General features: G+C 31.6%; 4 protein-coding genes across 7 annotated transcripts; 3 read left to right on the top strand and 1 right to left on the bottom strand.

Moving 5' to 3' along the window:
- Window positions 1-320: 320 nt before the first annotated feature.
- LOC118068884 (signal peptidase complex subunit 1-like) lies at window positions 321-1314 on the top strand. Its single transcript, XM_035086610.1, has 3 exons — window positions 321-452; window positions 621-680; window positions 775-1314. Exons 1-3 carry the CDS (start codon window positions 408-410, stop codon window positions 958-960), a joined length of 291 nt encoding a protein of 96 aa, XP_034942501.1. The 5' UTR covers window positions 321-407; the 3' UTR covers window positions 961-1314.
- A 537-nt stretch (window positions 1315-1851) lies between these two features.
- LOC118068876 (uncharacterized) lies at window positions 1852-3695 on the top strand. The gene is made up of 2 exons (XM_035086601.1): window positions 1852-2605; window positions 2803-3695. The coding sequence occupies exons 1-2, from the start codon at window positions 2462-2464 to the stop codon at window positions 3007-3009; spliced, it is 351 nt and encodes a 116-aa protein (XP_034942492.1). The 5' UTR covers window positions 1852-2461; the 3' UTR covers window positions 3010-3695.
- A 295-nt stretch (window positions 3696-3990) lies between these two features.
- LOC118068943 (AT-rich interactive domain-containing protein 4B) lies at window positions 3991-11063 on the bottom strand. Its single transcript, XM_035086700.1, is given in 6 exon segments — window positions 3991-4152; window positions 4234-4374; window positions 4459-8383; window positions 8386-9634; window positions 9774-10210; window positions 10590-11063. Coding segments are annotated over 6 exon segments (5802 nt in total). The 5' UTR covers window positions 10596-11063; the 3' UTR covers window positions 3991-4108.
- Window positions 11064-11091: 28 nt separating this feature from the next.
- Window positions 11092-13729, top strand: Art1 (arginine methyltransferase 1). 4 transcript variants are annotated; one of them, XM_035086707.1, is made up of 3 exons: window positions 11092-11106; window positions 12145-12221; window positions 12392-13729. In XM_035086707.1, exons 2-3 carry the CDS (start codon window positions 12210-12212, stop codon window positions 13505-13507), a joined length of 1128 nt encoding a protein of 375 aa, XP_034942598.1. In that variant the 5' UTR covers window positions 11092-11106; window positions 12145-12209; the 3' UTR covers window positions 13508-13729. The 4 variants fall into 4 exon arrangements, with proteins under 4 accessions (XP_034942598.1, XP_034942596.1, XP_034942599.1 ...); XM_035086708.1 differs by lacking the exon at window positions 11092-11106 and adding an exon at window positions 11597-11688 and having other exon boundaries at window positions 12191-12221; XM_035086706.1 differs by lacking the exon at window positions 11092-11106 and adding an exon at window positions 11716-11999.
- Window positions 13730-13790: the final 61 nt, after the last annotated feature.

The raw sequence follows: 13790 nt of genomic DNA, 5'->3' as shown, positions 1-13790 counted from the left end.
CATATATATGTGCACTTGGGCCTGGTTGGTATGATTGTGCCTGACGTTATATCCAATGAGCAATTACCGATTGTGGAAAAAATTATTTTTTGCTTCATATTGAAAAAATTTTGAATTTGTTAAGATTGGACTGAATTAGAAAACTTTCAAAATTCTAATTTTTTTTCCAAGTTTTTCAAACACCGTATCATATTCTCTATTCTGCGATTTGAATGCGTTTGTGATTTAGTCAGACATTAATCCGCTACGTGGCGCTAATAGCCACTTCTCTGTGGACAAAGTTGCGCAAAAATATGCGCACAAAGCCGATTAGTGTCTGATTAAATTACAAGCGTACCCAAACTGTAGTATTGGAGTAGATTCAGAGTTGAAAAGGGTTGTTTTGGAAAAAATTCATCCAAAAAATCATGGCATCTTTAATTCAATATTTTAAGTCGATCCCAACTCATATGGTAAAGAAATGTTGATTATTTTATCATTAAAATTGAAAATATAAATATCAAGTCTCTTTAAAGATGTAAAAAAGTGCTATTTCAGTTTAGTTGTTGACATTTATTCAGTGCCACATAAACACATTTTATTACAAACATATTTTATGGAGTATTTATTTACCATTTCAGGATTATGATGGCCAAGCAAGAGCAGAAAAATTATCGAGAATTATTGTAACTCTTTTTGGAGTAAGTACATCGATTGTTTATTGTAATTTGAACAAAATCTAATCCAATTATAATAAAATTATCAAGAAATCATAATTATTTAATATTTTTACAGGCTGTAGGTTTTATTTGGGGCTTTATAATACAAGAATTTTCTCAGTCATTATATATTCTGGGAGCTGGATGTTTGATGGCAATGATCATCACTGTTCCTCCTTGGCCAATGTACAGGAGAAAACCATTAGATTGGCAAAAACCACAGAGTGAAGCTGCTCCAAAAAATAAAAAGAAAAAACAATAATGAAATATTAATATCCAACATCTTAATTAATGCCAATAAATCTTCAAACATTTACCTGTGATTTTCTGAGCTATTGAAAGTTTGTCATAAATCATTCTATAAATAGGTTCATCTTATTTAAAAGATATAAAAATTACCATTATTTATATTGTTTTGTAAACAAAGTAAAAATAGTCAGCAGAAAATGATATTTAATTACAGATACAGTAATGTAAAATCAAGAGGCTCATAGCAAAGAAATCTTTCGGTGGTATAAATTCATTATCTTTATTATTATAATTTACATTTTATTTTGCTTTTTTCTAATCATTTTGTATAATTTATAAATTAATATATATTTTGTTTATATAAGTTCTTGTACATGTTCACATTCGATTTTATTTATAATAGTATAAAATTTTTATTCTGCAAGAGTTTAATTAGAATTAAATAGCGAAATAAATTTTAGTTCAAAAACAATACATATGTGTATTTACAAAAATTGTCATAGTACATGCGTATTAAAGTATATGTTATATATTTATATCCTTTTTATGACAGGATGAGGATGTACTTACTATAAATATATACTTCATGTTTGCTGAACCAAAACTCGTTTTTTTTCATAACCTCTAATCTTACATTCATTTTATTTAGTAGAAGGTTAATTTAACTGGCCTCATATTTTTGAGAAAAATTAGATCATAAGAGCATACAGTTTTTAATTAGATCAATTTTATTACATCATATTAAAATATTTGAAGTAAATTCGAATTAATAACGGTATTCAATTGACAGATTTCAGCTGATTTTCGATTATGGAGTTTGTGGTTGCGTTCAAAATTTTAATTTCATTTTTGATTATAATTATTTTTTAAATAAACGAATAAACTTTGAAAACTTATATATAAATAAAGATTAGAAATTATTACAATTTTATTACTAAATTATAAGGTCAATAATTTTTATGCAATTTTTAGAAATAATTATTATTAAATTTAGAATTTGAAAATTCGTGTTTTTTTTGACAGGAGAAGACAGATGATCAATGCAGGGCTGTACGTAAAATTCTAACGTTCATTTTTTGAATTTCTTCAGTTATTTTACGTTATATTTAATCAAATTCGATATAAAAATTATTATTATTCATTGTTTACTCATAAAAGAGTAGAAAGAAGATAAACTTGGGTTTATTTTTGTCGAGAAAAGAAAAAAAATATTTTTTTTATAAATACAGCCCTGTAAGAGAGAGTAGTGCTCTTCCCTCCCAATAACGTTGGTATACCAGCCGCATAAAATCTAGATAGCTAATAAACAAAATTGTAAGCTCTTAAAAACTTAAATAAAAGTTAATTTAAGTGAGAAATAAGTTTGACGATTAAATAATTGATTTGATAACTTAATTTTTTTTAAATCGTAAATATAACCATCACATTGTGGGTGAATTAAATAATATAAACAATTTAGTAAGCTGTTTAAGTGACGATCAGAAAGGTGACAGATTTGCGTGGGAGGCCCAAGAATGGGTAGTACAGATAAAGCTGTGATTACTGGGTTCATTTGTCGACTTTGTTCTAAAATGAATCGTTTTGTGATTCATATTTATGGAGAAGAAGGCGAAAGGATGAAACTTGCTGAGAAAATTAATGCTTATTTACCTATCACTGTAAGTAACTATTTTTTATTCATCGAGTATGCATTTTTATTATTATTATTTATTTACGACCATTGGCGTTTGTTTACTTAAAAATCATTTCCCATGTAATGAAATTATTATTATTATTCTTTTATTATTATTTTTAAAGTTTAATGCTTAGATTTTTTTAACGGAAGATGATTTCATTTTATTTTTGTTCATTTCAGGTAAAAATAAACGATCCACTACCGAAAACAGCTTGCCTCCATTGCATCGAACGGTTAGAGGCCCATCATGAATTAATGGAGAAAATATTGATAGCTAGGAAACGATTAGGAATCGAATCAGATATTAATCAAGTACCAACATCATCACCATCAACACAAACTGTCGTCGTGGATCCACCACCTGCTTCGAATTCACCTCCGTGTTGACATTCATCAGTTAAAAGTAATCAAATAATCGCTCAATTATGTCAACAGTTTGATACATTCTCTTCTGTTTATTATGTTCCTGTTGATTATTGAATGTTTTTTCATCTATACACTTATATAATTTTAGCACTGAATCATTTTACAAAAGTAAGTCAAATAACAGAAAAAATTAAATTCAGGAGTGCCAAGCAAAAGCCAATTTTAGATATATGTATATGCTTGTAATTCTAATTGGAGTAATTGACAAAATTACTGATTAACTTTGATATTCTTAAACAATTGAGTACCTTCTATTTATTTTTCTGATGAAAATTCGAAGGGATAAGTGCAACTATTGCCGTCATTATGTTTATTTTTGTAATTTTGTTTTCCTTTTTTTTTTTCTCCTTTTATAAATCAAGTCTTTATCTTCTGATTATATTTTTGTGACCGTATACATTATTTATTTTGTTTTTTGAACAATTTTAGAGGTTATAACATTGTAATAATGATAAGAATAAATATAAATAACAATTTTTAATAATGAAAAAAATGAGACTTTGGATGTTTCAATTTTTTTGGATTAATATATTTAGGTAGAAATCTATTGACATTAATTGTATATCTTAAAAATATTTAGTATATTTACAGAATTGCGCTTTAAAACGCAAAAAGGAAAAAAAAATCAAATATTAAGCAGAAAATTTCACAGGATGATAATTTTTTAAAATGTAATATTCATTTAATTGTAGAAAAAATTTGTAGTAAATTAACTGTTTAATATATCGCTATATATATATATATATATATATATATATATATATATATATATATATAATAAAATTTGTTTTTTCATTCAAGCAAATGTTCATGCTTGTTTGGAACAAAAAACATTGTATAGTTTAATAAATAATTTAATCAATAGATATATGTTAATTTTTTTAATAAAATTTCGATAACTGTAATAAAATAGTGTAAAAATCAATGAACAAAAATGAAATATTAATTTCTTTCTCGATATATCAATCGAAAATGAATTTATTTTAAAGAAACGAGAAAATAACTCAATTACTGCGTACAATTAAGTTTGTACAATATATACAATATAATTTCGATCCCATCAAGAACAAGCTTGTTGCATCTCTGCTTTAGCTGCTTTCATTGCTAAAAATAAAAAATTATTATTATCTTTTTTTGTTGTCGCAGATAAAACAAACTAAATACATTAATTATATTTTTGCATACCTTCTCTTTCTCTTCTTCGAAGTTTTTTTCTCCGCCTTTCAATAGCTGCAAGTTCAATCTTAACTAAATTATAAGTTTTCTTCAATTCAGCAAGTTTCTGCTGTAGTACGGCTATTCTCTGACTACCATCAAGTTCAGGATCTATCAAAAGTAATGAAAAAAATTATTTAAAGAAAAAAAAGAAAGTATTAAAGTAATGATTTAAAAAGTTAAATAAAAACTTACCAAGTTCGACATAAAAATTATATTTAGTTGGTTTGGGAGATCTTGATGTATTACTAAGCTCGGTTAATCCATTTGTATTAGTTTCCCCAGTAATTGTACTAGTAGAATTACTTATAACAGGATTAGAGCCTTCACTAGTATCATCGCTGTCACTTCCAACTGCACCCCCTTGTCGAGTTTGTCTAGCAGATTGTCTGACAGATACTTTTTTCCCAGCATTACTTCCACATTCAGAACTCTTTCTATTTCTTTTCTTTTTCTTTGGGGAAATAGGGTCTTCAGTTGCCGACCTTTTATTTGCTTTAGTTGTTCGTTCGGCTACAGTCCCTTCGGTATTCAATGTCGCATCATCTTCACTGTATCCGGATAAAGCTTTTCCACCGTTGTCATTATCAGCCTCTGAACTATCTCTGTTAAGTTTAACATTGTCCTCAGAGAGTGGTGATGATCCTCCAGTTCTTTCTTCACCTCTTGGAGATCCTGATATATTTGAAATAGTTGATTCTGGTGTATCAGGTGGGGTATTATCCATTACAGGTGCAGCTTCGTTACTTTCTCTTCGTTGAGCTGGAACAACAACTGGAGGTGGAATATGTTGTTGTGGTTCTGGTTGTTGTTGTATTTGCTGTTGTCGAGGATTGGAAATTATATTTTGTTGCATTGGCATTTGTGGAGGTACAGAAACACCACAAGCTGTTGAGACAGTCATCGTTAAAGATCCTTGACTAGTACTTTGAGTACCTGAAGCTGGTGCACTTGCAAATGGCATTTCTAAAAGTACTAATTTCTTTTCAGTAGGTTCATTTTTCATGAGAGCATGTTCAACACTAACTTCCTGTTCCGTTATATCTATTGCTGGTGCTGGAGATCCAGGAATTTCTTCTTCACAGAGCAAATTCATATTTTCTCCTTCCTCTTCTGTTTTAACATTAATCAAACCTTTAGGATTTATTAGCTGATCTTGTTGAGATATTGGAAGGGATTGTGATGGTATTTGTGGTTGATTATGAGATTGCTGAGCTTCTTGAAGAAGTTCCAACTCAGCTTTAAGTTTAACATCAAAGTTTGATGAAGATTCATTTCGTTCCTCTCGTAATTCTGAATTATCTATTACAAGTTTTTGCTCTGAATCACTACTATCAGTAGAATCAACAAATTCTTGACTTAAAATTTTTTTCCTTTTTTGTTTTTCAATTTCTTTCGATTCTACTAATTCTTTCGAAACTTCAAATTCTTGTTCCATTTTTTCATTCTTTTTCCAATCATCGTCACGCTTTTCTATAACTTTTCGATGTTCTACTTTTACCTCAATAGATTTCTTTGACTCCATTTCTTTTTTTACTTTCACTTGTGCTTCCTCATTTTCTTCATCATCTTTTTGCTTTATTGTTGATTTTATTAATTCCCTAGATCGTTCTTCCTCTTTTCTTAAAGCTTCTTCAGTTTCTTTCTTTTTCTCATATTCATATTTAAATTTATTTTGTTCTTCATTGGCAGCCTTTGATCTTTTCATAAATGCATCAGTCTTCTTTGATGTCTCTTTACTGCTTTTTCTCGTGTCTCTATCTTCGTCACGTTTATCTCGTGGCTTTGACTGTCTAAATGCAGCTGATAATTTTTCTTCTATAGATGATGTAGCAGGTAATCGTGCACTTATTGGAGCAAGAATTAGAGGAGTCGTAAGAGTAGTTGTAGCTAAAGAAGCTACTGATACTTTAGTTTCTAAAATTTTCTTTTCAACTATTGATGCTGTTGTGGCAGTTGCTGATGTTACTAATGGTGCTATTGGTGTTACAACACTGGTAGAAATAACAGAACTAGCAACTGAAGGTTTTTCTTCTTTTATTTGAATTAGCTCTTCTTTAACAGGCTCCTTATTATCAGACGTTTCATTACTTGAAAATGCTTCTTGTTGATAATTGTATACACTACTTTCATCAGCTTCTGTAACTTCAGTCTCTGAAATCACTAATCTATCGTCGAGATCATCAACATCACCAACAGTATTTTCATTGCTTGGAGAATCACTAAATATTATATCTACATTAGTATTATTCTTTACATGTTCTTCAATAGTATTAGTTGTTGATGCTGGTGTTGATGGTCGAATAGCAACAGAAGAGGCAGTTTTAGATGTATTAAGAACAGATGATTCAGTAATTTTATCAAATTCTTTAGACGGATTGGACACATTGATTTTAAGATTAACGGATGATTCTGGATTTTCATCAGGACGTTTTACTGGAGTTCTTTTGACTTTTCGTTTTAAATCAGTATCAATATCAGACTTACTTTCTTTCGGAATTGGCGTTATCACTTTTTGCTTCTTTTTTGGACTCTTCGGTTCTTCATCAAATACTCGTTTTTTACCTTTATCTTTATCTGCAGTAGGATCACGTTTATTTCTTACTTCAAATTCAAATGGTTCGGGTTCTTTAAATTCATAAACATCTTCAGTAGGTGATGGAGATGGATCAGGTTTGATAGAAACAGTGTCTACTACTGGTTTAACATCTATATGCTCTTCTACTTTAATTTCCTTCTTTTCATCTTTAGATTCTTGAGCATTTTCATTCACACGTGGTTTGGTATCTTCATCTCCAGAATGTTCAGGTTCCATTCTGATCACTTCCATCTTTACTGCTTTATCAAAACCTTTAAGCTCAGATCTTATTTGATTTAGATCGAAATCTCTACCTTTTGGTTGTTCTTCACTCGTATGATTACGATCACCTGAGTCTGTAACTTCATCCTCATCGTTTTCATCTTCATCATTGTCTTCATGGTCTTCATCTTCTACATCACCTTCTTCATCATCATCTCCTCCAGCACCACCACTATCTACTTCTGATTTACCCTGTAATTTAGTTAAATTTCTTCTCAATCTTCTAGTTCTTCGTGGTTCGTCAGAATTATCTTTATCATCTTCAATTTCACTATTTTCATCGGGTTTTATTCTATCTTCAACCCTTCGTCTTACTTCTCTCCTTCTTCGTTCTTCAGTTCCTTTAGATCTAGTTCTTGCTCTTTCTGGTTCAGTTGCATCGGTTTCATAAGCATCACTATCTTCACTCTCACTAGCTACCGATAAATCTGTATGTCCAGACATTCTCCTAGTACGTCGACGCAATTCAATACCCATCATTTCAGTATTTCGAGTATTATTTCTGGTAGGACGATTGCCAGCTGGTGTTGCTGGACTCTTTGTCCTAGAACTAGAACTGGCTACAGATAAAGGAGTAGTTGAACGCACCAATTGTGAATTATCTTTTTCTTTGTTATTTACAGCAAAACTATTACTACTACTTGAAGATGTCATTGATGATGACGTCTTTGAGCTGGAAGGTGCAACACTTTGGGCTCGCCGTCGACTTTGTACAGTAGAATTAGAATTTTTAGTAGATTTACTTAAATTAGTACTCGGAGTTTGTGGTCTTGGTGTTGCTTTCGTTCTCTTAACTCGACCCTGTGTTTGCGTAAAATTTTGTGCTATCCTTGTTGCTTTAATCCATTCATCATATCTGGTATTCCATCCAGTATAATGAACTAGATAATCTAATTCAGAGCTATCATCAACTTGTTGAATGTCAATCACTTTTGCTTCGTATGTAACTTTAGATTCATGTGTTGGGCCATAATAGACTTTTAATTTATCTCCTAATTCTACTGGACCTTTATAGCATGGTACAGAAGAGCTCTCAGTACCACTACTTTCATCTTTATCAGCTCTTACTTTATCAGTATCTTCTTTTTTCTTTCGCCCACGTTGCTGCTTCTTCAAATCATCATCCGTAAATCGTCTTTGTTTTGATGGATTCGCCCGAGTCTTTTCAGACTCTCGTGACGGTGTTCTTGTTTCTCTAGAATCTTTGCCTTTTGTATCTTCCTTAGATTTTGAACGAGTTTTCGTAGTTTCTTCATCTTTTTTGATGTTTCTTTTTTGCTTGTAGAAATTGCACTTGGATTAGATGATGAACTATTACTCTCTTGTTTCTTTTTCTCATATGTTTTCTTTTTAGGCTCATCTTTACTTTTCATCGTCAATTTAGCACGATTAATCACTGGAGTATATCTTGCTGGAGGCTTTTGAGATTTTTCACTACTAGATGATTCTGCATTTTCAGCTTCAACATTTGGATCACTCTCTTGTCCACTAACCGATTCATCATCTCTTTTTTTTACTATTTTTATATCCTCTTCTTTAATAATGTCTTTTGCTGGAATACTATTTACATCACTATTGACTTTTTCTTCTTCAACTATATGTTTTTTTTCTTCCTCATTTTCGACTTTTTCTTTCTCTTTTGGAAGGGTTTGTTGAGGAGTTGGGACAGGTGTATTGCGATCTTTATCCCTTATTAAACTTCTACCAGGTCTTTGCTTTCTAGTACTACCTCGTGGATGATTAACCATTGTACAACCAAGCTTTCTATAAAAATCTTCAAAAGAATGTAAAAATTTTTTGTACGCTTGTTTCACAAGATTGTGCGTTGTTGGTGTTGGTTGCATAGAAATTCCAAGTCTTCTAGTAATTGATTTCCACTGATTTTGATTAGTCACACGATTGTAACCACCAAGTTTTTCAACAGCACGAAATAATCTATACAAATCTACATCTTCATTACCAATCATCGGACAATTATTTATAGGAGTACCTCTATCATCCATAAATTTATACAATTGTGCTACAAAATGATCTTTTTCTTCTCTCGGTTCATCATCCGAACTATCTGAATCAAGATCTGCATCAGAATCACTATTACCACTAGACATTATATTCCCAAAGAGTGAATCTCGATCCCAATGAGGTGGTAATTCATTTTTTTCTAAAAATAACAATGCTTTCTCAACAGCTACTTTTAAAGCACTATTTTCGACTTTCATTCCCATTTCTTTGGTGAATTCAGTCGCTTCTTTCTTCGGAACCGTGTAATATCGAGCATCTTTAAATGATCTAACAAGGTAATCATCGCGGACACGTATTCGTACAGTATCTTGTGCTGTAGGAGCAACAACAAGCCCTGGAAACCAATTATCTTTTTTCTTCTTATCACCAAGTTCAACACAAACTACTCTGCCAATTTCAGGTTCTGTTTCTACACCTTCCTTACCACCTGATCCAGAGACTGATGGACTTCCTCGCGGTGGACTACCTTCATCTTCACTACTATCATCTCTGTAATAAAACAGATAGAATAATGATGAATGAATACATAAAACAATTAACATTTCAGAAAAAAAAGAGAAAACTAATAATGAAGTAGAAGAGGAAACGGTTGCAATTAAAAGTTTTCATGCAAAAATAATAAACTCACTGCGCTTGCCTCGAGCGTCTGCCGCGTCTACCGCCAATTACTGGATTTCCAAAGTGCTCCGGATGTGTAAGTGGTAACTGGTCCAATGTTTCACTTTCAGCAAAGTGTCGACCACTTTTCAAACATAGTGCTGTCCTCCTTAATGTAGTTATGTCTCCATCATCAAACACCACAGTGTATTGACTGCAATCTTGGATCTTTGTTATTGTAGCTTCAACAAAATCTTTTTTATCCACATGTCTAGCTTCAACTGCTGCTCCAACTCGAAGTGTCCCCTTTATTTGATCATCAGTTACCGTGGCAGTACCTAAACCTTGTTTGTATGTCACTCTGCACTTGACTGTTCGTACAACCTTACGAATCTTTGCTTCACAGAAGGCACCTTTGTACTTAGCACTCACTTCAGTGCCCTCCGATAAATACGGTGGATCGTCTCCCTGAAAACAGTCGTAATTACAATATCCATTATTAAGAGAACAATATTAATATAAATTTATATACAACGAAAGGAGGTAATTTGTGTCATGTTGGAAGTTGAGACTCCTCCTATTGTTCACATTACACCACAGTATTTACGTATATTGACCGAGAATCAGTAACCTCGAAAATGATTTAAAAAAAATGTAGGATTTATCTCAAGCTATGTGACAAAATGAAAACAAACACAACAGAAAAATAAAACTTTTGTCATAAAAAAATTATCAACTTGATGATTAATTTTATAATAAACCATAACTTATAATCAGCACGTAAGACAAACGACTATTATAAAGGAAAAACTTGACGCATTTCGCTCTCTCCCGCCCGATTGCTTACCAACATTTTCTATCGTTCCACAGGCTCCATGAACGCAAACTTGTGACTATTAACCAGATGAAACATTAAAATGATTTCCGTGAACAGATTTTTTTCTTTGACACAGACGTCCGTGTACCACTAGAACTTCTTTTAGCTTAGAGAAAGAAAAATATCGTGACCCGCTTCCAAAGTCAACTTCGAAGTCGTACACACACTGAGCCACACTGATCACAGTAGCTAGCAACTCTACCTTCACCCCTCTTCATCCTTCTCCAGCTTTTTATTTGCTTTCTCTCTCTTATATACAAGTTAAAAATACAAGAGCCTGGACAAGCACTAACTTATATCCAACTCTGTTCGGGTAACTTCGATGCCGCGCATTCTCTCTCAGTTCATGCAATCGAATTTGTCCTCGGATACAGTCGGCTCGTCATCCCCACTTGTCATTTATAAACACGACCAACGGGGACAAAAGGCAATAAGTATTATATACATGTATGAATGTATGTATAGTGCGTAATCATTGACCCACGCTGTGAGAATAATTTATATATAAACTTATTAGTGAATATAAAGAATGAAATTAGATAAATATAGGATAGTTTTACTGTAATAATAAATAATATAAAAAATGAAAATAAAAAATAACGTCAAAATAGTCTTTTTTACATATTTGCAAATCCTCTACTGTGGATAAAACAGTTATATCGTGCAGAAAAGATATTCGCTAATATGCCGGAAATACGTCGCAGAAATATGCATTGCGATTGGCCGTAATTGTAAAAAAAAAAAATGGCGTCTAACTTAGTTAATTCCTGGGCGGGAGAATTTAAAATGTACTACATTGATGTGTGAAAAAAATTTTTCATAAATATTAAATAATATTTTTATTTAATTTATTCAAAGACGTGATAAATTTAATTAAATTTAATTTATATTTAAGCTTGGAGGAATTTTTTAATAATTAAATTAATTCAATTATAAAAGAGAAATTGATCGGTGAGTGTTGAATTCACACGGTATAAAACAAAATGGCGACGAGTAATGAAGTGCCGGGAGGCATCACAGAGAACAATTCAATATCCGTTAAAAATTCCGTGAGTAATTACACGACACTGTTATAAGAGTGTTTAATACATTTTTATCTAATCCTGCATTTAATTTTATGTTTTTCTTGTGCTGTCTATCAATATTAATTTATTTTACTGTTCAAAGCGCCTTTGATGTCAATTTTTTTTTGTAAAACCATGCTTTGTTGAATCACGACATTTTCGTAAATTTAAAAATTTTTTTTTTTATTCGTGAATATTCGAGAGGTTAGAAGATGACAATTATATGTCATTTATGCCAATAACTAAACTTTTTATTTGACCTTGAAAATTATTATTACGGTGAAGAAAGTCATCTGAATACAATAACAATAAACGGGTAAAAATACAAAAGTAGAATTGTATAAGTGATAGAAAATTCGATTATAAGTCTGAATAGACGCCATTTATTTTGGCGGGCACGTGGACGCTGTGTGTTGCACATGAATTTTTGCAAATTCACATTATAATACTCTTTATTTCAGCAAAAAGAACGTGCCTTTTTTAATTTAGTTTGAACGATTGTTATAGACTAATACCTGAATCACTTATGAAGAACATAGTAATTACTCTTTTGTTAATTTTTAAATAATGTATTCATTAACAGCAGAATTAACAGCTTTTTAGCAATTATAGTTTCCTGCTTTTTATCTAAATTTGTCATTGATTTATTTTGTTAAAGACTGTTTTTAAATTTACTAATAATTAAATGTTTAATTATAAAATTTTCAGACATCAAAAATGGAATCAATGGAAGTTGGTGAGCCAGCAACAATTAAAGATCAAAATAATGTGGCCGAAAACAATGCCACAAATTCAACAAATGAAGAAGATGCATCGAACAAAAAGATTTCTGTTGACGAAATGACGTCACGGGATTATTATTTTGATTCTTATGCACACTACGCAATCCATGAAGAAATGTTAAAAGATGAAGTGAGAACAGTTACTTACCGCAATTCAATGTATCACAACAAACATTTATTTAAAGGAAAAACTGTACTCGATATTGGCTGTGGAACAGGAATTTTATCAATGTTTGCTGCAAAAGCTGGAGCGGCTAAAGTTATCGGAATTGAGTGCTCTAATATTGTTGAACATGCTGAAAAAATAGTAGAAGCTAATCATTTATCACACATAATCACAATAGTTAAAGGTAAAGTTGAGGAAATAGTGTTACCTGATGGGATTGAAAAAGTTGATATTATCATATCTGAATGGATGGGTTATTGCCTTTTCTATGAATCAATGTTGGATACTGTTCTATTTGCTCGGGATAAATGGCTTAAACCCGATGGAATGCTTTTCCCAGACAAAGCAACGCTATTCATTTGTGGAATTGAAGATCGTCAATACAAAGACGAAAAAATCAATTGGTGGGATGATGTGTATGGCTTCGATATGAGTAGTATTCGTCAGGTAGCGATAAGCGAACCTCTCGTGGATGTTGTTGATCCGAAACAAGTAGTTACAAACTCTTGTCTCATAAAGGAAGTTGATCTCTATACTGTAACAAAGGCTGATCTAGATTTTTCATCGCCATTTACTCTTCAAGTAAGACGTAATGATTATGTTCAAGCTCTAGTGACATTCTTTAACATTGAATTCACCAAGTGCCACAAACGCGTAGGCTTCAGTACAGCACCAGAAGGCCAATACACACATTGGAAGCAGACTGTATTTTATTTCGACTCGTACATGACTGTCAAAAAAGGGGAAGAAATATATGGAGTGTTTTCCATGAAACCAAACGCAAGAAATTATCGAGATCTGGATTTTAGTATTCAATTGGATTTCAAAGGAGAGCTGTGCCAAATAAATGAAACGAATACTTATCGTATGCGCTGATAACAGTTATAATGAAAAGCTAATGTGTCCTTATACTCACTGTATCATCTTGTCATAGAATCAAACGTTTTTAGCCGGATTTAGAATGACAGGAAAACAAACAGAAGTGATCATCAGTTCACGTTCCAGTCACATCAATTCTTTGAATAATTATCGACTTCTTCCTTCAATATGATGAACTGTTTTAATTAATAAACATTTCTTGGGAAAACTCGAAGGAAATTTTATTGATAAATTAATTTTTTTTAAATTTACGTTAGATTTGTTATTAAAACGGTAGTAG

The sequence above is a fragment of the Chelonus insularis genome, unplaced genomic scaffold, assembly GCF_013357705.1.
Source record: "Chelonus insularis isolate UGA/USDA-ARS -01 unplaced genomic scaffold, ASM1335770v1 contig_403_pilon, whole genome shotgun sequence".
Classification (NCBI taxonomy): domain Eukaryota; kingdom Metazoa; phylum Arthropoda; class Insecta; order Hymenoptera; family Braconidae; genus Chelonus; species Chelonus insularis.
Note: the sequence above shows the minus strand (reverse complement) of the source record. Positions and strands in the feature narration are given on the sequence as shown.